The sequence below is a fragment of the Ailuropoda melanoleuca genome, chromosome 18, assembly GCF_002007445.2.
Source record: "Ailuropoda melanoleuca isolate Jingjing chromosome 18, ASM200744v2, whole genome shotgun sequence".
Classification (NCBI taxonomy): Eukaryota; Metazoa; Chordata; class Mammalia; order Carnivora; family Ursidae; genus Ailuropoda; species Ailuropoda melanoleuca.
This window is the reverse complement of record NC_048235.1, coordinates 12,469,297-12,493,345: the sequence shown is the minus strand read 5'-3', so window position 1 is coordinate 12,493,345 and position 24,049 is coordinate 12,469,297. Positions and strand designations below refer to the sequence as shown.

The 24,049-nt window shown below is 39.9% G+C and overlaps 1 protein-coding gene and 1 long non-coding RNA gene across 3 annotated transcripts in view; one reads left to right on the top strand and one right to left on the bottom strand.

The window, feature by feature from the left end:
- Positions 1-24,049, bottom strand: part of TRAPPC11 (trafficking protein particle complex 11) — a 46,306-nt gene continuing 22,257 nt past the window's right edge. For both annotated transcript variants that reach the window (XM_034647639.1, XM_034647638.1), the window contains exons 19-29: positions 20,923-21,078; positions 19,144-19,331; positions 18,877-19,025; positions 18,580-18,701; positions 17,935-18,054; positions 13,979-14,044; positions 13,711-13,867; positions 9,763-9,874; positions 6,504-6,595; positions 5,365-5,498; positions 1-3,810 (exon numbers count right to left, since the gene is read on the bottom strand). In XM_034647639.1, the coding sequence (XP_034503530.1) occupies positions 3,463-3,810; positions 5,365-5,498; positions 6,504-6,595; positions 9,763-9,874; positions 13,711-13,867; positions 13,979-14,044; positions 17,935-18,054; positions 18,580-18,701; positions 18,877-19,025; positions 19,144-19,331; positions 20,923-21,078 (1,644 nt within the window). In that variant the 3' untranslated portion in view covers positions 1-3,462. The remainder of the gene's footprint in view (positions 3,811-5,364; positions 5,499-6,503; positions 6,596-9,762; positions 9,875-13,710; positions 13,868-13,978; positions 14,045-17,934; positions 18,055-18,579; positions 18,702-18,876; positions 19,026-19,143; positions 19,332-20,922; positions 21,079-24,049) is intronic.
- LOC117797087 lies at positions 12,047-21,954 on the top strand. Its single transcript, XR_004621948.1, has 3 exons — positions 12,047-12,355; positions 13,234-13,274; positions 21,841-21,954. It is a non-coding gene; the product is annotated as an uncharacterized LOC117797087 (long non-coding RNA).

The window sequence follows — 24,049 nt, the reverse complement described above, 5'->3', positions numbered from 1 at the left end:
TCTCTCCTTCCCTCACCCCACCTTCTCGCTTCACTTGAACCTGGGGAGGGCAAGCTGCAGGGGCAAGGTGCTGCCCCCGTTCCCTCTGCCACCAGACACCGACATCGCCAGCCAACCGTCCACCTCCACCGGCTGAATCCGCCTCAGTCACCAGTTGTCTTCACCCTGTGTCCTAGCGGCTACGGATCTCTCACCGGGAACGTGACTGGGAACCCATCTGCCATTCCTGCTTAAGGGGTAGTTTTATTTTCTCTCTTGCTCAGGGCCCTCCTGCATCCTAGGCTTCAAGAAGGCCACAAACTGAGCTGATAGACAAGTTTCCTTGGAGAATCAAGGTCTCCCAATCTCCTGTTTGTAAGAAAAAGCAATTCACAATGAACTAAAGTATCTAACAATGAATACTACAAGGACAGAAGCAGCAGATAAAAACAAAAACTTCCCTTTCCCCAAGGTCACTGAAGAAAACTTAAATCGTCATATCAGACGAGCAAAGGCTAAGAATGAATAAAAGGATCATAACTGTTCTTAGGGGTAAAACTTCTGGCAGGTTAGCAATACCTCAGGCAGATCAAGGAACTGAAAAAAATCACTCTCTCGCAAATAATCTTACTGAGCGGATGCACATAGCAGACCTCTGTGGGAAGAGCATGAGACGGTATTCAGGACACGGAACAGGACGGTGTTACAACATCATCACCAAAAGCCACGGTCTAGGCTTGAAACAGAATGGTTGGTGGAGGGGCTCCCTGAGGCAGGGAAGGGAGCGTTTCGTTGCCGTGTGTTTCATGCACCTGTGAGTGTAATGTGTATGTGAGTGCAAGTTAGGCCTCTGACATTCAAGGCAGGAATGGAATGAATTTAAGAACAGGTGCCTGGTCTCTTATACTTCACATAATCTTTAGTACTGATAGAGGATGTTCAGTTTTAGAAACGGAATACTGGGGGTGCCTGGATGGCTCCGTTGTTAACTGTCTGCCTTTGGCTCAGGATATGATCCCGGGGTCCTGGTATCAAGCCCCACATCGGGCTCCCTGCTCTGCGTGGAGCCTGCTTCTCCTTCTCCCTGCCGCTCCCTGTGCTTGTGCTCTCTCTCTCAAATAAAATAAAATCTTAAAAAAAGAAAAAAGAAAGAACAAACGGAATAATGGCTCAACCTGTTAAATCCTTACCAACACAGCTTTACAAACATGAACAGAAGATAAGAACATCATGCAAATAGAAAACTGGAATCTACTTTTCAAAGGAGAAAGGAAGGAAGAAAAATATTTCAAAGGAAGGAAAATATTGCTCTAGCCTTAAACTAGGGGAGCACTGTCCAAGAGAACTTTCAAGCTCTAGTCAGTGCTGTCCAGCAGGATAGCCACCTGTCACATTGATGTACTGGGCACTTCGAGTGCAGCTAGCGCAACTAACTAATTTTTAAATTAAATTAAATTTTAATTAATTTTAATTTACATCTCGGTAGGGCACACGTGGCTAGTGGCTATCATACTGGAATAGCACAGTTCTAGAGTTTAGTAAAGGTGTGAAGGGATGGCCAACATGAGCTGTAAGACTGTTCACTAAGCGGGAAAAGGATACTCCTCAGTCACTGTCCTTAGCGTGACAGGTAAAACAACTGTCACTCTGAGATTTCCCAACTGATAAAGGAGCTGGCTCTGAGGATCCCAGCCAACTTTTTAGACAGCAGTCAAGTTACCAGAAGGTAGTACTTGTATTTAAAAAAAAGAGCATGGCAGTTAGAAAACGGCATGCTAGTTCTGCTAAAACTTACAAATGTTTATTTTTCTGGAACCCTTCCTTATGGATTGAAGCACTATCCAGAAGAGGTGTCCTGTGGAAGAACACCAGAAGACTGAACTAGCAGGAGCTGGGATTAGGCTGGGTGTACAGGGAAAGGAATGAAAGAGATTCATCGGCGGACCTGAAATCCTGATTCCTCAAAATGATCAACTCTCACATCTCCAACAGGCTATGTTAGTACAGCTCACTCTATGCTGACGCCACTCTCACGCTAACTAAAGCTGTACTAGCACACTTCAGCAGGTCCCCGCGCCGCCGCTGCTCCCTGCCCCAGTCATGAGACTTTTCCCCTGCAGGGTGACCTCAGACATGACAGAAGGAACAGCAACAGACATAGCCTGTAAGTGTGAACAGGTGGAAATGGTTAAAAACCCACTGCTGAGACGCCTGGGTGGCTCAGTGGGTTAAGCATCTGCCTTCGGCTCAGGTCATGATCCCAGGGTCCTGGGAAGAAGCCAGACTTCTCCCTCTCCCTCTGCCTGCCGCTCCCCCCACCCCTGCTCGTGCACACACACGCATTCTCTCTCTAATACATAAATAAAATCTTTAAAAAAATTTTTTTAATTAAAAAATAAAAATAAACTGCTGTTAGGGGGGCAGGCGAGGGGCATACAGGACATCTCTGTACCTTCCTCTCAATTTCACTATGAACTTAAAACTGCTTTAAAAAAATTAAGTCTTTTAAAAAAGCCACTGTTTAAGTGCAAGAGATCTAGAAGTATGAGATTTTTCCTTTACACTTTAAAAGTACGGTGCCTGGAAACGTTAAAAAATTATTTTTTTGCAGATGGAAAGATAAAAGCTAGGAAGATTATAAAGGATGCATTAACACAGACTAATTTATCACTTACCCCGTCCCAGATTATGTAAAGAAGCGACAGTTCCTCCACACTTGAATCAGATACAAAAGGCAAGAGCGAGCAATGTGACGTGTCATTTAGAAAGTGAGTATGAACTTACCACAGAGGACGGCACACAGGATGCATATGCATCCACGTACAGCTGAGTTACTGAGGAACCCACAACTACCTGGAGGCAAGCCCTAATTTTAGGCAGCGAGAACGGCTTCAGCGGAAGTGAGCGCTGTGCTCAATGAACCTCCCGCACGTCACGATTCACTCTCTCCCACACTGACTATGACCATCCTACACATTCCTTTATTCCAGGAACCTGGCCGTGGTCCCCGTGTAAAACATCAAAACGGTCAACCTGAGGACAGTCTCCGACACAGGATCCTTTTCAGAAAAGGCCCCAGTCCGGTATTACACAGAGAATTAGGAACGTTCAAGGATCATGTTTAGAAAGTTGATCCATGGGGCGGGGCACCTGGGTGACACAGTCATTAAGCGTCTGCCTTCGGTGCAGGGTGTGATCCCAGCGTTCTGGGATCGAGCCCCACATCAGGGTCCTCCGCTGGGAGCCTGCTTCTTCCTCTCCTACTCTCCCTGCCTGTGTTCCCTCTCTCGCTGGCTGTCTGTCAAATAAATAAATAAGATCTTAAAAAAAAAAAAGAAAGTTGACCCATTTTGACTAAAAACTAGTTACAAGCTAACTACAATGTAAAAACATACTTTACTAAGCCAAAGAAAAAAACACGTACATCTAAGGAACCCACAAAGGTAAATCATTATCTACCTAAGGGAATAAAAACCTCTGAAATTAGATTCTGTAAAATAATAGCAACTTCACAGAAATGAAGAGCAATACTGCCAAATTCGTATCATAAAACCCAAAACTATCGGTCTCGAAATATTGCTTAGTGAAGCTTACGTGAAAGAAACCCCTCTGGTTTGTTTTCAAGACCGGAGATTTAAAAAGCAGGCAATTTCTAAGCCCTACCTTTACAAAAATACTGGTAGGTATGAAACGTCGGAGCAGCTGATTTGTGAAGTGAGGAAATCTGAGCAGGGTGACGTTGACAGACGGCAGCTGCTGGTATCCGGCCATCAGAGGGTAGAAATTATACAACATTTCCTGTTCGGTGCCAGGGAGGATCCGTAATCGAATCTACAGCACAAGTTGTAGAGACAGGCAATCAAATGTACACGCTTCCAGCACCTTCCCACTTCCCCCCTCCATTCCCAAGTGACTGGACACCCAAATCTTTCTGGTGACACCCAATCTACCCTCCAGACAGATTCTAAATACAGGGCTGAACTAGTAGGACGTGAAGACTACACAGATAATAAATGCATAAAAAAGTGTGTATGATTTCTCAGTTTCTACCAAGATCTAAACGGCAACTTGCACTGGCTTAAAAAGGGGAACGTGGGATGGATCGATATTTTCTGTGTCTGAGACCAGGTAGATTTTTACAGTCACAATACGTTATGAGATAACTGGTAGAAAAGTATCTTTGTATATACATTATGTCAACATAAGACAAACTAGTTGTTTCCGGTATTTTCTTTTAGGGGACCTTTCTGGCGAGGTAAATGATGTCAGGGGGAAAAAGATGTTTGCTATCCTCTATTTTTATAAATCAGCATATGAAAAAGATCAGGGCACTCTAGAAAAGCTTCCTCAATTGCAAATGAGTACGTATGGTATGTACGTGTGTCAAAGATAATATATGTGTGTACCAACATATAATAGCTAATGTGATATGTATTATATGTTATAAACTTAAATTGGCAAATGGATTTACTCATATATAATTCTATTTTACATTTAACAACAAACATAGCACTCACAATATGTACAGCACAGATGACTAGTCAGGGTAGACACTTCTGAGAATTAGGACATACATTTGTTCTTCTAATTACGTCCTTGTTCATAAAAAACTATTTACCGACTATTGAGGGGTGTCCATTATCCACTTTGACAGAAGACAGTATTCTCATTGAAATATAGTTTTGCCTGAAAGTGTATGTTCCATTAAAAAATGTGATGGAACTTTTCTACTTCTGATTTGAATAAGCCGAATCAAAACACCCGAATGATTTATTTTTATATGTAAATATAAAATTGAGTCTAAATGTACCAAAGATAAGTAAATTCAGTGCAAGATCAAAATCTCTAAAAAGTTTCACTGATAGCTCAGAAAAGAATCAGGCTTTTTTTTTTTTTCCCCCTAACTAGGCTCCATGCCCAACACGGGGCTTGAACTCACAACCCCATGATCAAGAGTTGCATGTTCTACTGACTGAGCCAGCTAGGTGCCCCAGATCAGACTTTTAATATGGGTAGTAAGGCCTCTAGGCCTCCAATTAAAAGACACACACACACACACACACACACACACACACACACTCAGTAGTAATAAAAGGGAAATCTAAAATTTTCAGGAATCCTATTACTGTCCAAGGATTTGTGAATTCTTGTTTTATAAAAAGAAAGAACCTACATGTATGATCTCGATGTGAAAAGGGTTACCCACTTAATCCACTTCTATACAAATTGTACTTAATCTTTAAAAGTGACTAAAAACTTCCTATCGAAATAATAGGGACCATAATCAGTCTTATCAGTTCATTTGTAAATCCTAAATGTACAGCTCTCCCTTTCTTGGCCACACTTCTGTATCTACATAAGCAACCCCATGAGATATGACCTAACCTGTTTAAGACCTGAGAACATGAAGGCATCACTGGGCTCCACAGAAACCTCCACATCTTGAACTAAGTCAGTCTTATTCTGTAGGTGATACCTGACAGGTAAGGATTCTCGGACACGCCCAAATGATGGCAGATCTGCAAAGAAAGAGGACACATTTCTTTTGGTTAAAAAAATAATTCACCATTTATGAGTTCTTTTTGTAAATGAATTTCATTCCATAGACATGGGATTATTTAAATTAGTGGTAATACTGTACTCTTGCTAAGAAAGAAAATTCTTTGATTGGACAACAGACATGGGACTCTGATAAAACCGGCCCAAAAGAATCAAGTCTCCTTCTAAAGCTGATTGACATAGAAAGGGTCTTGGCTATCAGCAGCTGAATTATATTTTAGGAATGATTTTTTAAATCTATAAAACATTTCCCTAAATATCCATCACGGTTCAAGAAGGAATGATAGGCATCACGGGTCTCTTGATGGGAGCACACACCATCGGCTATGAAGTACTCTTGCCAAAAAGTTGAACCTGAATCTGATCGAGACTATAGATCTTACCACCAGCACCCAGGAACCCTCAAAAATGATTATAATGCAATCAGCAAAATCCAGACTGTGGGAAGCTCTACAGGACACCGGACTCCCATTTCTTTAACAAAAAACAGCAAGGAAGAGGGGAAGTGGTGGTGAAGGAGGTGATGGAGTGGAGAGGGGGTCTTCCCGGAGCCCATCGATTTCAAAAGTACAAGACATCCACCAGCTGCAATGCAAGACCTTAAGACAATCTAAAGAACCTTCGGAGTCCACCAGGGAAACTGCGACATTGGAATTTGATGATATTAAGAAATTTTTGCTACTTTTTAAGTGATGATACTAGAATTGTGATTATGTTTAGAAAAATAACCAATATTAAAGATGCAGACAGAAATATTTATAGATGAAATAATATCTGGGATTTGCTTTAGAATAACGGGAGTAGGAGGCATATGTAGAGGTACAGATGAAACAGGACTGATCATAACCTACTTCGGTAAATGTTGGCCATTTTTCATAATAAAAAAATTTTTTAAACCTCAGAAGCTAAAATGGATAAAAATTCTTCCTGGATTCTTTTTCTCAAGTACAATTTGATGGCGTTACCTGCATTCACGTGGAGAGGAATGTTTTCTACGATCACGTGTGGCAGAGTGATGACAGTACTGATGACGGGGACGTTTCCCATGGCTGAGGTCCTGCGGCAGAAAAGGGCAGCTGTCACATCCATGTTTCACGCGAAAAGTTAAATCAAAAACAGGAAACGTGTATATGCACCAACTTGTTCCAAAGGAAACAGAAATTACTTCTACATTTTCTAGAGCTTTAATAATGGAAGTAGTTTTGTGAAAAGCTTTTGGAATCCTGTTTGTGTTCTGAATGTTTCCAATTCACAAATGTCATAACTCACGGCTGCTGTTTGGCCCCAGTGACAGGAGGGTCAATCAGGCAACCAGGAAGGACACCATTTAACACGGTGTTTGGTAGCAAAACGCTCTCAGTGTAGGTGACAGTGCAGTGACCGGCATTATGACACAGACCTTCCCCTCACCCTGCGGCCAGCTCACAGCTGAGCACACACCACCTGCAGGCGTACTGTTACAACGCCTCTTGAGGTACATAGCAGAAACCGAGGAACTAAAAATATTTTACCATCAATAAACACAGTGGCATTCCAGCACTACCAAGATAAAGTGAATACCATCAGGAAACTGTCCAATATTTTCCCCTCTATTACAGCTGGAATGGAGACTACACTACAGGGCCAGCTGGCCACTACCTGACCAAGGAGAGCCCTTAGGAAGAGTCCGTATCCAGATGTGGAAGAGCGGATGCTCTGCGCAAATTATTATACAGAAGCAACAGGAAAAACCATGTAACCCTCCTCACTAAGAAATGTGTCTTTACGGTACTACAGTAGCATGATGGGATAATTACGCAGTGCCTTCAAAGTCCTATTTTAACTCCTTGGAAAAGATATTAACCCGAACTTCAATGTGGTAAATTCAGGAGTGGGGAAAAGAAAGTTGCTAGTTTTTTAAAAATAAAATTATATTATTTTTCCTTTCTCATTTTTAGTATTATCTTATCCACTGTTTTAAAATTTATGAAAAAAAATTAAGCCATGCTAATAACACATGAAATATCACGTGTCTACCTCCCAGCCTAAGAAAACGTAATGTAGCTGAATCTTCCCACATATCCCTTTCTGTTTGCACTCCCCAAAAGTAACTACTATCCTGAATTTCGTATCTATCATTGCTATGTGTTTCTTTACACTTTTCCAAATTATGTATGTAGCCCTAAGAAGTGCACAGTGTTCTGCATGTTTTCCAATATTACATACATGCAATTTGTTCATATTCTGAACATCTGCAGTTGCTTTGTTCACTTACTGTTAAGTTACCAGGTGTAGCTCTGGTTAATTCATTTTCACTGATACACAACATCCCATTATATGACTATGCCACAATTTATGCATTTTCCTGCTGATGGATAGTTTCTAGCTTTTGACTATGATAATCAGAGGTGTTACGAACATTCTTACATATATCCTTCGTGTGCACGTGTAAGACTTTTTCTATGACCATAGGGTATAGGCATCTTCAATTTTACCTGGTACTGCTAAGCAGACTTCCAAAGTAATTGTTCTCTTTTATACTCCACCTCTTTTGACAAACCGTGCGCATTGTTAAACCTTTTTATGTTTTCCAAATTAGTGGGAGCACATATGAATCTCAGATTCCTAGTAGGGTTAACCTTCTCTCCCTGTTTCCCTTACACTGGCTTCTTCCATTTCCCTTATGCTGCATACTTGAGATTTTGCTCAACTTTCTGTAAGGAGACTTGTTTTTCTTATGATTTGTAGAATTTCTTGATATGAATTCTAATACTTTGTCAGTTTTACATGTTGTAAAAAGCTTTCCCCAATTTGTATTTTGTCTTTTCACTTTCTACATTTAATTGTAACAAATCAAATTCATCAGTTTCAGTGGCTTATACTTTTATGTCTTAAAGGAACTCTTCCCTATTCCAAAGTCATAAAACAATTCTCTTATTTTCTACCAAAAGTAATAAAGTTTTGCTTTTCACAATTAGAACTTTAGGATACCTAGAACTGATTTTTATATACAGTGTAGAGATCCAATTTTTTCCCAAATGGACACCCAATTGTTCACCACCAATTGTAAAACAGTTCATCCGTTCTCCACTGATCTGCAATGCCTGTCTCTAAAATACAATTTCCATCTGTGTGGATCTGTGGATCTATTTCTAGATCTCTCTTCTGTTCCACTGGCTTATTTACATATCCCCAAGCCAATTATCATAGCAATGACTACTGCAGCTTTACAATAAGTCTGCGAATTTAGAAGAGCAAGTAAACTTGCCTAGTTTTTCTTCTGGAATATCTTGACTATTTCTGAGTTTTTGCCTTTCCATAGAAACTTTATGATCAAAAGTGTCAAGTTCTACAAAAACAAACCAAAATAAGCTACTGGGATTTTGAAGGAAATTGCACTGATTCCACAGAACGAATAATATTAGACCTATCCAAATCCTACCCAAGACCATTTTGCATATTTCCCCATTTATTTAAGAACTTCCTTTAATGTTTTAAAGTTTTACAATTTTCTCCATAACAGTAACGCATGTTTTCTATTTGATATATTCTTACTTACCTTATAATTATTGTTGTCATCTAAATGATACTTATTTTAAAAGTACATTGCTGGAGGTTTATTACCGATATATAGAAAGCCAACTGGTTTTTGTATATTGAACGTTACATCCAGCAACCTTGCTGGAACTCTTATAATGAGAATACTTTGTTGATTCACTTGGGTTTTCTATGTAGACAGCCCCACTGACTGCAAATAAGAGAAGTTTCTTCTAATGTTTTTAATGGTCCAGTGATAAAAATTCATTTGGCTAGGGGTGCCTGGGTGGGCACAGCGGTTAAGCATCTGCCTTCAGCTCAGGGCGTGATCCCGGCGTTATGGGATCGAGCCCCACATTGGGCTCCTCCACTATGAGCCTGCTTCTTCCTCTCCCACTCCCCCTGCTTGTGTTCCCTCTCGCTGGCTGTCTCTATCTCTGTCAAATAAATAAATAAAATCTTTAAAAAAAAATTCATTTGGCTAAAATTTCATCAGTATATAGGCTACAAATTGTGACAAATACAAATGAAAGTTTAATGATCCCTTTTAATCTTTGTGTTTTTGACAAATGGTTAGTGATAGCATATGACTTCTAGTCTTCACCCCAGGACTGACAGAAGCTTTCAAATATTAAATGACAACAACAAATAATGAAGGCATGAGAATAGCACAGACAAGGAAAAAAAGACAGGGCTGAAATCATTTACCTCTTCCAGGAGATAATATAATGCCCAGTTGCTACTCCACCTTCAACATTTCCAACAGATGGGCACCGAAGACAAAAGCATTCACTAGCACTCTCTCCAGTCTGTAAGACAACTACAAGAAACAGTTTTTATAATCCTTATGCAATGATTTCCTCTATGAAAGGAGAGTTTTAGCTCTGGTAATAGAACAAAAAAAGAATACTTTATCAGTTATACATTATTCATAGAGACTTAAAAACTAAGGCTCAGAGATGTTAAATAACTTTTTCAAGGTCACAAAGTCCCTGTCCGGGGTTTTTTCTAATATATCAATATTCCATTATAATATAAACAGGCAAAGCAGCTGTAGGTCTGTGACAAGTTCCTATGGAAACTAATGAAAAGGAAAAGTCTGGAGTCAGGATAATACCATTTGGTGATTATTTTTTTTCCTCCAAATTATTTCAAATCTCCAAAGGAAACATTTCACGGTAGAGAAAAAGAAATTTTTAGTTAACCCTTCAGGTACTCAAAATGTCATTCCAGCCAACTCTGGCTTTCTCTAACCAATGCACATTACTGACACCATCAAATGGAAACACATTACACGGTGCCTCGTTATTGCCTAATTTGGTTATTTACCTCTTACACAAGGATGCTGTCCTCCTGCCAAATTTAGCATAAATTCCTGATGACAAGACATATGCTCATCTGAACCAGGGCCTCCCTGCCTGTCAGCCCTTCGCAGTCTGCGGAGCCCCTCCTTTAACGCAAGCCAGCAACAGGGCCCGTTGAGGGCTGGTGTTAGCACATCCGTCAGTGAAACTTTCAAATGATAGTAACAAAGTCTCTAAATATTAACTAATTGTTTTTAGTTAGACATGAAGAAGGCTGTGATAAATTAACAGTTGTGTTGTGGGTAGAAACTGGAAGCCAAAGGGAAAAAAGCTGGGCCAATCTCTACTTTAATTAACTACTTTTAAGTAATTTTTAAGGCCTAGGAAATGATACTGTAGCCTGGTAAATAAAGCATACATTAATTCAGACATCTTAAGACACCTTTTTTTGGAACATTCATATTGCCTCCCCCCTCCCCACCTTGCTCCAACAAGTCATCCTTAATTCTAGGAAGTTAAACAAAATGATATAATCTTTATTAACAATTAATATTAGGGTCAACTTTATGACCTAGGAAAGTTGTTATTTTTAATGTGTCAAACACATATTTTGTAATGCATGAATTCTGGTGTTCTTCGAGGGGGCAGACAGAATAATGCCATGCCACCCCCTTCCCCAAAGATATCCACGTCGTAATTCCCAGAACGTTACCTAACATGGCAGAAAGTACTTTACAGCCATGCCTAAGATAAGGACCTCAAAGTAGGAAGATCACACTGGATTATCCAGTTGGGCCCAATGTAATCACGAGGGTTACGAGAGAAAGAGGGTGGTAAGGGGGAGTCTGAGAAAAAGATGTGACAATGGAAGCCGAGGCCAGAAAAGGAACATCTGAAGATGGTACGCAGCTGGTTCTGAAGACAGAAAAGGGAGCCAGAGGTGAGGGATCCAACGGGCCTCTGAAAGCTGAAAAGTGCAAAGGAAAGGCTTTTCCCTCGAGCCCAGAAGGAATGCAGCCCGGCTAACACCTTGATTTTAGGACCTTTGACCTCTAGAACTTTCAGATAATAGATGTGTGCTGTTTTAAGCCACTAACTTTGTGGTAATTTGTTACAGCAGCAAGAGAAAACCAGTAACGGGATATTCGAGGTGGACATTATTCATTAATTTAATGAACATTTACTAACCAACTACTATGAGGCTGGCAATACAAAGAAGATGACGTCACGGCTCCAGCTCTTCAAGAGCACACAGTGTACTGGCAGCGCCGTAACTGCAAAGAAGTAATTACGGTAGAACGGGTAAGTGTTGTAACAGACGCACAAGATACTCCGGCAGTAAAGGAGGAAGATGGCCTAGCCCTGCTTGGGACGATCAAAAAGTCAAAGCTTACGGGAGTCCTAAAGAGCACGCAAGAGTTCGACAGGTTGAAAGAAAAAGGGAAGTACCTCTGGGCAAAGGTACTAACATGTTCAAAATCAGATGGAAGTGATGTTTGCCGACTGTGAAAAGTTCGGCTGGGTCCAAGTCTGGGAAAGAGGAAGGGGAAGTAGAGAGGCTGGTGCGGAAGAAGCTGGAAAGGGAAGCTGTGCTGGGAAAGGTCTGGAACGTCATGAAGTTTTTTAAGTGAGAATAACAAGTTCAGGATAGTTTCTTGAGAAATGAAACTCTGGCAGCAATAGGAAAGGCAAACTAGGGGAGAGAATGGCAAAGAGGAAACCAATTAAAAAGGTGTTTCTGAAGGCCAGAGGAGAGATGGTGAGAATCTCTGCATTCAAGACACATGAAGAAAGGAGAACGTGGTGCCGGGCAGGATGTGCACGCACAGAGGGCGCCTACTTTGTCTCCGTGGTTCCCAGCTGGAGCCAAGAGCGCACCAGTTCCTCCAGCTGGACTGCAGAAAGCAGGAGGCCTAAGGTTGTGTGGCAGGTGAAGACTTGCACAGAAAGTAAAGGAAGCCAAAGTCAGGATCCTGGAAATGACCAACACTGAAGCGGTAAGAAAAGGAGTCAGCAAAGAATAGACAAATAACTAGCTTGTGTTGAGCTGTTAGGAGACAAGCACTGGGCTGAGATGTTCACATAGATTATCTCACCCACACTATCTCATATACATGATCTTCTTGAACTTTTGAGAAGTTAATCAAACACAATGAACAGTCCAACATAACAAAAGGGCAAGCAGTAGGACTGAGAATTGAATCCAGTTCAGTGTGACTCTAAATCTCATGATTATTCCCAGCTAGCACAGGGAGGAGAAAAGGAAGAAGAGGACAGAGAAACAAAGTAGAACCAGAGACAATGACTTCCAAAACCACAAGAGAAAACCAAGTTTCCAAAGACAGAAGAACAAAACTTACGAAGGCATTCTGAAAGGAAAAATTAATTATTACTTCACAGAATCGGGACCTATTTGTAGCATTTAAACAGAGAGGTTTAGGGACGTGTTTGATTTTATCTACCTATCTATTTCACCTATCGTCCTTTATGATGACTTTCCTAAAATGCACAGAAGTGACTATGAAGACTGGTGGCTCTTTTGGTGTCTTGAGAACCTCGCACAGTGCCATACAGTGAACTTGATAAATACCTGTTGATTATTTACTGATAGATACTGAAACTTATTTTCAGGCCAGATGCAAAAAATACTGGAATTCTAAAACTACTCATATAATTTTAATCTGTATTGCAAATCAGCTATATGACTTGTAACACTAAAGTCCAGTAGTAGATAAACTGAGCAAATAAATTACTCACTTACATTTGGTTTTAAGAATATCTCATGTTTTTTTTTTGCATACAATATTTACCTTTCTAATACAGCTGAGCACGATTTTGCTTGGGTTAACATTCAAACTCATTTTTTTTCTAACAGCTCAAGAAGCATACAAGTCCAAAGTGTGACGCACCAGAAAGGTAACACCCTGGGTTTACTCTCTTCTCTATACTGTTGTAGATGATTTAGAAAAGTTATTGTCTACTCTTTTATATTTTCCCCAAGTTTCTTTAATCAACACATTTTACCATTTCAAGTTATACATAATAGTAAACAATTAAAAATGAGAAAAAAAGCAATCTATAAAAAATCCAAATATGAAAAAATATTTTATTTCCAAGTACATTTTTCAAAGAGTAAATTCCATCTAGTAGCAAAAATCTTATATTTTAAAATAAGGTATACGCAAGCAAAGAGTAAATGATACTAATTCTACCTTAATTCCAAATTTATTTGCTTTTGTGAGTATCAGTCTCAATTACCCTCCCTTAGCAAAAGGCTAACTCTTAAACTGGTAACCTACACACACACACGCACGCACCTGTCTTCTAATTAAGGGGGATGATCCATTCTCACCTTTGTCCACTTGGGACTCCAGCTGATCCACCGGGGTCATAGAAGGAGCAAGCTGGAGCTCACTGGATACAACAGTGAGGGCCCAAGGTGAGGCACTTAAAAGGTCCGTCATCAATAGAAAGGGGATGTCCGCATAGACCCTTTCCAGGTGCTCAAACTGTCACAAATGAAGACAAAAGGTCTGTCTGGAACTATAGTAATCCGTTTTACTTTTTTCTGTTAATTTTTATAACTGAAATGATTTCCAAAATGCTTTATAGAAACATACCTTTGTAGAGACAAATTTAACCGCGACATCAAATGGAAAGACAGTTTCTATAGTTACAGTTTCATCCTGCAAGAAAATTTAAAGGGCACATTCAGTGGCTTTTCTAAACTTAAAAATAGTTTTAAAAATAGAAGGTGTACAAAACATAATCTGTAACAGATCAATAAATAATCCCAATTTATATATTAAGAAGCTAGGATCGTCCCCTCAGATAATATTTGTAAAAACCTATGGAGAGAGACCAGACCACTATTTCTAATAAATTATCTTACAGTTTTATAACAGTTCACACTGCAAGTGCTTTCTAACACATTATTTATCTCAGGATCTAGTAAAAGTGAGCAGGACGGGCACTGTCACCATGTTACAGAAGAGGAACTAGAGGTTAAGGAAGGTTAAATGATTGACCTCGGCCCACAAAGCTAGTGGTGAATCTGAGTCTTCTTTTTGTCTAAGTTCTTCACCTTGACTCAACACAAGATGACTAATAATAATGATAGCAACAATAATAAAACATGACAGTGCTATAATCACTAGAGCAGCATTACATAATGTTTGTAAGAACTCAAGGAAACAGACGCCATTATACTTGCAATTTTTTATAAAGATTTAAGATTTTATTTATGTATTTGAGAGAGAGAGAGAGAGAGAGGAAAAGAGATAGCATGCACACACACACATACACACACACACAAGCGGGGGTGGGGGGAGAGGCAGGAGGAGAGGGAGAAGCAGACTCCCCGCTGAGCAGGGAGCCCGATGCGGGGCTCGATCCCAGGACCCTCAGATCATGACCTGAGCTGAAGAGAGATGCTTAACCAACTGAGCCACCCAGGCAGCCCACACTCGTCATTTTAAGATGAAGCGGTCACACATAGCTAGTAACTGACAAAGGCAAAAACGGACCCAGATTTGATCCTGAAGCCTATACTCTTAACCAACACACTACGTCTCCTCTCTGAGTGTATTCACTAAACACTGGGGTTACTATGGCTTTGGAACCAAACCACCCAGCCCAATGGTGAGAACCCTTTAAAAAAAAAGTCATGTTGAGGGATGCCTGGGTGACTCAGTCATGAAGCGTCTGCCTTCGGCTCAGGTCACGATCCCAGTGTTCTAGAATCAAGCCCCACATCCAGCTCCCTGCTCAGCAGGAAGCCTCCTTCTCCCTCTCCCACTCCCCCTGCTTGTGTTCCCTCTCTCGCTGCCTCTCTCTCTCTGTCAAATAAATAAAATCTTAAAAAAAAAAAAAAGTCACGTTGATTAAAAACTCAGGCTGTAAAAATGCCAGGAAATTTGGGTTTTAATCCTGGAGAACACATTATTTATTCACCGTGCGTACTCTGGGCACAGTGAGGTGAGGTGACCCTGGGGAGGGGACATGTTCTCCGAGTCTCAGTTTCACAATCCTCGAAGAGCTGTCGACAATGAAGTGAGACAATGTATAAGCAGCACTAGTGGAATGCGTGAACCATGTTATTACTATAATATGCTTCAAATACTTCCTCTCAATACCATCAAGCTAACTTTTAAAGAAACTGTAATAAGTAGGATATTAGTGGTTGAAAACCCATGCAGGGGTTCCATGATCTAAAGCCTAGGGCCTCAGTATTCCCCCATAGAAAAGATAGATGGAAATGAAGAAGCAAATCAGTGAGTTGCTTAGATGTGGCCCACTTTAAATTTCCACACGGCCTACGAAGCAGACTCACAGGCAGGTAAAAATGAGATTTAATCCAGTGAAGGGAAAAGAATTTACATTTAAATTTCCAAAATGTCTTACAAATAACACTAGGCCCTGTAAGACAGATATTCCATGAGAGAAGTGCTTCTTAGTAAGATAATTCTGAAAGATAATCACCACAGCCTTTTGAGAAATTCTCAACATGCATTAGCAAATTCAAAGCTGCATTAAACCCTGAGTCAAAATATCTGTTTAACACCTTTTAACCAAACATATTTGACCAATTCATTCTTTTGTGTAATATCTATTTCTGTCCCTCAGAATTAGTGTCCCTTAAAAGCTTATCTTGGGAATGGACTGGCTGATAGAAGAATAAATAGCTTCTCTAAAAAAACTAAAAGACAACCTAGTAAATAGGAGAAAATGTCTGCAAATGACATATCCAATAAAAGGTTAGTATCCAAAAAATAAAAAAACTTATACAACCCAACACCACAACCACCAAATAATCCAATTATAAAAATGGGCAGATGATATTTTTTTGTGGAAAACAGTATGGAGGTTCCTCAAAAAATTAAAAATAGAATTACCATGTGATCCAGTAATTCCACCACTGAGCATGTACCCAAAGATACGAAAACACTGCTTCAAAGGGATAGATGCATCCTCATGTTTACTGCAGCATTATTTACAATAGCCAAATTGTGGAAGCAAACCAAATGTCCATCAATAGATGAATGGATAAAAAAAGATGGCAGATATATACACACACCTACACCTCACAGTGGAATACCAATCAGCCATAAAAAAATGAAATCTTGCCATTTGCAATGACATAGATGGAGTGAGAGAGTGTGACGCTAAGTGAAAAAAGTCAGTCAGAGACAAATACCATATGATTTCACTCATATGTGGAATTTAAGAAACAAAACAAATGAAGAAAAAAGGAGACACACCAAGAGACTCTAAAACTGTAGAGAACACACTGATGGTTACGGGAGGGGAGGGCGGTGGGGGGATGGGGAAATAGGGGAAGGGATTAAAAACAAGCAGAATGCACCTCAGTAATATTGTGCCCTGAGAGAAGAGAGCACTGCACACCACTGTAGCTTGATGCCAGGATTGTTACTACACAGCAGACAATTATTCTAAAAAGGTATGTTCCAAGTCTACTGGAAGCATCATTATCCCAAGTAGAAATGACATCCGGGGCTCAGGACTCTGAAGCCACACAGAGCTGTACTGCTCTTGTCTTGGAGATGAGGAAATTGAGGCCAGAGGAGTGCGTGGCTAGCCTTAGCGCCACGTTAGGAGGCCAGGCTGAGACTGGCACTCTCACCTCCTACTTCACCATCCAGGATTCCTTCCAGTGCATCAGGCTAAGTGAAATCTTTATATATTAAATGCCCTCCCTCCTTCCACTTGGGAAATACTCCTAACTCGCTTAGGATGGGGTTGCGTTCTACTGACTCACAAAACAGCTGACGGCCCAGACTCTGCGCCATAACCATACTACAAATGGCCAAACTGACTGGACTTCTCCTCTGCCGGCAGAGGGCCCAGTTCCTGAGAACAGGCCAAAACAACACAGGTAAGACTAATAAGACAGGAAACATCACGATTTTCCATTACTAAAAGAAGATACAAGCAATTACAGACAATACGGGTAATTCTAAATAAAAACATGGCTCCCCCAAATCGCTATAAAAGAAAAGAGACCAACAGAAAATACACCAACGAGGTGACAGCAGTTGCCTCCGAGTCGCTGACTATGACCATGCTGGCCTTCTTATTTTCATTCTCTCTATCTGCACTTACCAGAAACAATTTCCAGAGTCCATTTAACAGAAAAAATATTTCATAAAAGGAGACCTCCCATCCTCCAAAACCTTCAGCATATAACCAACTTACTGATTTTGCCTAATGTGTGAATTTATAAAGAAACACATAGGTTTAGAATCTCAAGATTTTTTGCAAAAAATCCCAAACCCCTTGACTGTACGAAAAGCCACGGAGGCCAATTTTCTAAAGTTTGAGCATTGACGGCCATAGTATATCATTTATAATAGGTATAAATGATAAAAAAACAAAAAACCAAAAAAAAACCCACAAAAAACCCAAGAGATGTTTAATTAAAATCTGTAAATTTTAAAAAACTTTCTAATAGATTACAGGCACCTAAGCTGCTCATCTCTTTACAGGTAAACTAAAAACACAAAACAGGGAGCACTCCACATAGGATCCTTCCTGAAGGAGTTACGAAAAGTTATACCTTGTGACACTTGCAAACAATTTCTTTGTCTTCAATAGTTGTATTGATCAGGTAAGAAACATACACGAGAAACATTCTTGAACCAACTGTTCCACAGCGAACGTACAACATTTTTTCTAGCTGTAACAAAATAAAAGCACTTTAATAGTTCAGAGATTTCCTTCTCACACATATTCTAGGGTAATGTTCCCTACCTTTTAAGAGTTTACTGGACCAACTGACTAAATTCTTGAACACTTTTTACAGGCTGTTCCTGCCTCAGTATAAGAGTGCGATCATGACTATTCTACCTTTTCTTATCATCATTCTCAACTTTCCAATAATTGTTTGTGCTTAGTTTGGAAATAAAAGCTGCCTGAGAAGTTATTTCACTAAGTTACATATTTAATGTTATTTAGTTATTTTATCAGGGCAACTAGTTCTCCATATTAGGGTCATTTACTCTGAAATCACTCATATAAAAACCGCTTACAACATTTTACACACTTAAATATGTAAAATGTGTACAAAATATGCATTAGTTAAACCCCATTTTTAGTCTCAGGATATGCTGTTAAAATGCTCTAGAACTATCTAAGACTCGCTACATATTTAAAACTGCAATCTAGGTGATTTCCTCTCCCATCGTAGTTGACCAAGGTTCACCTGTTCCCCCGGATGTAAGTCTCCCACAGGAATGTCGGTGAGTAAAGCCGGGTAGGACTCATCACACAGTTCTGTTCCATGAAGAGACACATGTGTTTTCTGAGTTAAATTGGCATCCTGTCCTAAAAGTGTTAATAGCAGTGTTTTAAAATACAGAGAATTCAAACATTTCCTAACAATGCATACTGCACAGACCATTTCACAACCATATTTTAAATAAACTTCCTGTAGTTGACACCACTGATATTTATTTTATGTTGAATGAACACTGACCAATTTTTAAAAAGGAATGTTTACCAGGTTTTAAACCAGCAGTGAGCTTCACGTCTCTGATTTGGGTCTTCTCGTGGGACTCAACGGTCACAACCAAACAATACATTTCATTAGTCAGGGCAGGAGGGTCATGTCGCAGATGGACAGAAATGTTTGGAACTCTGGAGATGATCCTTTGGGGAAAACAAACTGTAGCTGAGTAACCGATTTTTAAGAAAACAAGTTATTCAAACAAAGTATTTAGAAGAAACAAGATGGCCTTCCACAATCTGCCTCTCGAGATGGACGTACATTGTGCTTGCCTGAATGACTATGCTGTCCCAGTGAAGCTCATTGTCGGGGAGCTTAGGCCGTCTTTTGAAAGAACGTGAGGCCTGCAAGGCTTCTTGGGAGGAAGCGGCGTCCCCTCCTCCTCCTTGCCAATTCAAAACCACACATCTTCCCGTCTCGAGGCCCAGAACCAGATCTACCGAAGTAATCTGAAAGATGGAGGGCTGTCAGAAATGCCACCTCATACTCGTCACCATCCCCGCGTGACAAATGATGCAGTGACTGCTAGTCTGTCGAGTTCCTCTAGAGACCCACAGGGTGATAAGGTCAGAACACCTGCTGTGAGAGCTGTCCTGGTCATCTATTAGCTGTGACACTGACTAGGTTCACCTTTAAACAGAGATAATAACCTCATGTAACAGATGTTCAATTAGTGGCTGCTGAGTGAAACACATGAATGTTTTGATGACCGTGAACATACTCATAACCTAATTCCTAATTCCAAACATATTTTTCCTGAAGACATCTATACTATTATTAAATGAATAAATGTTCCTTTCAACTAAATCCATTAATATACTCAAAATAGCATTATTAATTATGATTTCTATCTGGTAGGCTTCCTTAGGTACCTTGTAAAAAATAATGTAATTAGGGATTTAGTCAAAATCATAAAGAATTTTTTTTTAGTGAATAAGCAAAAAATGCTGGATTTTGATTAATAGTAAAATCAACAGATTCACAGAAAGTGTTATGGGAACACTGGTAGTATTCTGTTTCTATCTTAGAAATGGTCCTAAGGTTAGATTAGCCAATCATCACCAAGATTTTCAAGCCATGGAAAACAAGCACTTAATGAGAGCTTACTATGTACTAATCACTATTCCAATCAACTTACATCAACTAACTGATTTAATCCTCACAAAACACTAAGAGGTAAGTACCATTATTATCCCCACTTTAAAGATGAGTAAACTGAGGGGCGCCTGGGTGGCGCAGTGTTAAGCATCTGCCTTCGGCTCAGGGTGTGATCCCGGAGTTCTGGGATCGAGCCCCACATCAGGTTTCTCTGCTAGGAGCCTGCTTCTTCCTCTCCCACTCCCCCTGCTTGTGTTCCCTCTCTCGCTGGCTGTCTCTCTCTGTCAAATAAATAAATAAAATCTTTAAAAATAAATAAATAAATAGAGATGATTAAACTGAGATACAAAGAAGTCAAGTAACTGTCCAGGGCCATACGCTAGTAAGCTGGAGAGGTGGACTTTAAACCCATGTAGTTTGGTTCCAGAGTTTATGCTCGATAAAAATAATGCTTCCATCATATATTTCTATAAGGCATTTTAATTATGCACATTAAGCAAATCCTTTAAAATAGATATCTTCATTTTTTTCTTTAAAAAATGCAATCAGAAATGTTTAAACATTAACATGATATAGATCTCTAGCCTGAATTATGTCATATCATACAAAATAAAATTGCTACAGTATTTAATATATATATATTTTGTTTAGAAGTCTTTAACTGATTATGTAGCCATTAAAAATCAGGCTGGTCGTATGTACTAACAGGAAATGATGCCTAATATACACTGATAAGTGAAAAAAGTCAACGATAAAATATTATGTATAGTACAGTCCCAATAAAAGAAAACCCACCAAACCATGAATGATATCCCTTGGGAAGTCCAAGCGGAAGATGTTCATTTTTCACTTAATAAACTTGTGTATGATTTGAAATTTTTTCTGACATACACACACCGTTTTGTCACTTGAAGTCTGTTTTAAACAAATTTCATAACTAACCTCAATTTTCTTTCCCACGTCTTCAGTTTTTGCAACAAATTTAAATAAAAACTTCCTTGTTTTACCGGGAACTAAGCACATCTTTCCCTGAGTCAAATTTTCCAAAACTTCACTTGCTTTGGTTGCTTCTTCGATTACACAGAACTGGTTATATTCCTGTAAAAGAGGTTAGCAAGGGTCACAGTTTATAAACATCAAATGTCGTACGTTTTGCTGACACTAAATGATTTGGAGCTAGATAAGTTTAACTACTCAAAAACTAAAGCACCATGAAGGGTGATGAATGAGAAGTAGTTTAGGCCCAACGGAAGCACTCATCCTCTCCGCGCTGCACAAGGTCAAGACAGTTCACCACATATAAGCTGATTTCTGCAAACATTTACACACCTCTATCCTGGAGAGAAAAAAATGATCTATTCTTTGTTTCTTTGGACGTTACTGTCTATTGTCCCCTTTTCTTAAAGAGCTTTCTTTCTACTTGGCTTCTGTGACCGTATAATATCATCCTTCTTGACTACTGTTTTTCCCTCAAAAGTCTTATTTTCTTCTTGTTCCCTTAATTCAGAGGCTCCGCGGGCTTCATTCCTTAGCTTTCAGTTCTTTTCCCTTTTTTTTTTTTTTAAAGATTTTATTTATTTATTTGACAGAGAGAGACAGCCAGCAAGAGAGGGAACACAAGCAGGGGGAGCGGGAGAGGGAGAAGCAGGCTCCTAGTGGAGGAGCCTGATGTGGGGCTTGATCCCAGAACGCTGGGATCACGCCCTGAGCCGAACGCAGACGCTTAACGACTGCACCCCCCAGGCGCCCCTCTTTTCCCTTTATAGTCATTTCATTACAAAGTTCAGCCATTTCTACATATTCCACATCTCTACGCTAATATTTCCTACATTAAAAACTAATTCTGTCCTACTCCCTTAGCTGAAAGTTCCTATCCACAATTGTCTAGAAGAGAATTCTACTACCAAACTCGGCATGTCCGAAACTGGATATACATCTACCATCCCAGAAGAGCAACTCCTCACAGAGGAGCAAAGGGAGACGTCCTTCCTGTGTACATGTATGGAATCACCACTTTCATCCGTTCAATAAATTTCAAGAACTTTCCAAGAGCCATCTTCTATCCTAGCAAATGAACTATCTTCACAGGAAATTCTTATTGTTAAGTTTAATACTTTCCCTCTAATTTTCATTTCTATTCCATGCTTCTGAAACCTAAGCACTACTTTTTTTCTTATGATTTGTATCTTGGATTTCTAATAACACATATTCAGAATATAATCTACCTTTAAAAACTAATTGCTTTTCATTTTATTTTAATATTTTAAACTAGTTTTTAATAATAGAGGTTGTTTGTTGTTTAAGAAAGGGGGGGAAGAAATGGGATAGTGGGATATAATGGGAAAAGTAAAATAAGGATCTATTTATCCTCTAATTCCAGATTTAGACTATTTCAAAAAAAATTTTCATGATTGAGGGAAAAAAATTATCTGTCCTACTATGGACTATGAGAAACAAACTGAAGACTTCAGAGGGGAGGGGGTGGGGGAATGGGATAGACTGGTGATGGGTAGTAAGGAGGGCACATATTGCATGGTGCACTGGGTGTTACACGCAACTAATGAATCATCGAACTTTACATTGGAATCCGGGGATGTACTGTATGGTGACTAACACAACATAATAAAAAAATCATAAAAAAAAATTATCTGTCCTAGGAGAGCTTACATTCTAATAAAGAACACAATTTAACAAATAATCATTCAGACAAAAGTGAAACCACAGCTGTGATAAGTACTATGGAGGCTTATGGCTAGGCAAATCGATCAGGTAGGCAGGGGAGGCGTCCCTGAGGAAGTGAGGCTTTTAAGGGCATAGAACATGAGAAGGAATTGTAAGAGGAGGCAAGAGCAATCCAAGAAGTAACATCACATACAAAATCTCCTGTCGTACTACCAAGTGATCTCACTTACGTGTGGAATCTAGAACTCATACAAACAGTAAAACGGTGGATGCTGAGGGGTAGGGGAGATGGGAGATGCTGAAACAAGGGCACAAACTTCCAGTGATGAGGCAAACAGGTTCTGGGGATCTAATGTGCAGCATGGTGACTATACTTAATTAAACCGTACTATATGCCTGAAAGTTGCTGAGAGAGTAGATCCTACATGTTCCCACCACAAAAGAAAAAAGGTCATTATTTGAGGTGATTGATACTAAGGAATCTACCAGTTTGCAACATATGTACACGTTTCAAATCATCATGCTGTAGGTGCACTTTAACCATAAAATAAACAAATAGTTACTGGCCGGTGGGGGGCTGTCCTTTATTCATGCTATCCCCCTTATCTTCTACACAAACACTCAGCAATCCTGACTCCTTTCGTAAATGTCCCTGGTAGCCCTTTCTTCCCATTGCCACCACGAACACCCCAAAGCAAGCCCTCACACGTTAGCACCTGCACTCGCAGAAAGAGGCTCCATAAGTCATTTCTTTCCATTTCATCACTGGAAAAAAGCTTCTTAAATTCTACATTTCATGCTCTTCCTTTAAAACCCTCAAACTGATCAGAAGGAATCGCTGGGTAATGGTCTGAAGTTGAATAAAACAAATGATTTTCAGGTGACCCCAGTTCATTGAACTGATCCTATTCCAGGGCAATTTTTCAGTTGTGAAGAGTCAAAAAATATATATATATATATACATGTTAAGATAGGTAAAGCTCTTTCTTTACCACCATCCAATAAACAGAACATGAATAAATGAATGGATAAATAAATCTTCAAATACTTCTCTTACTAGCCAATCCCTGCTGAACTCTTCAAGCTCCTTCAAGCTACGCGGCCTCATGTCCCACTGCCCAGCTCACAGCCCCTCTGGTCTTGGGAGGCCGGGGTCCCCACTGCCCATAACCCAGAATGTATACTCCTGCTTCTGTTTGGCGTTTCCTCCTGCCAAACATGCTCCTCCTTCTCACTGCTTTATAGTAGCTTCCTTTCATCTTATCCTTGAAACTTCATCCCTCTTCTTCGGCACGCCTACTGTAACTGTATTTCTAGCCCACACCATGTAACTTAGTCCTCACTACCTACGAGGGCAATCTGTGAGTCAGTGCTGGTCCCTGCCCCC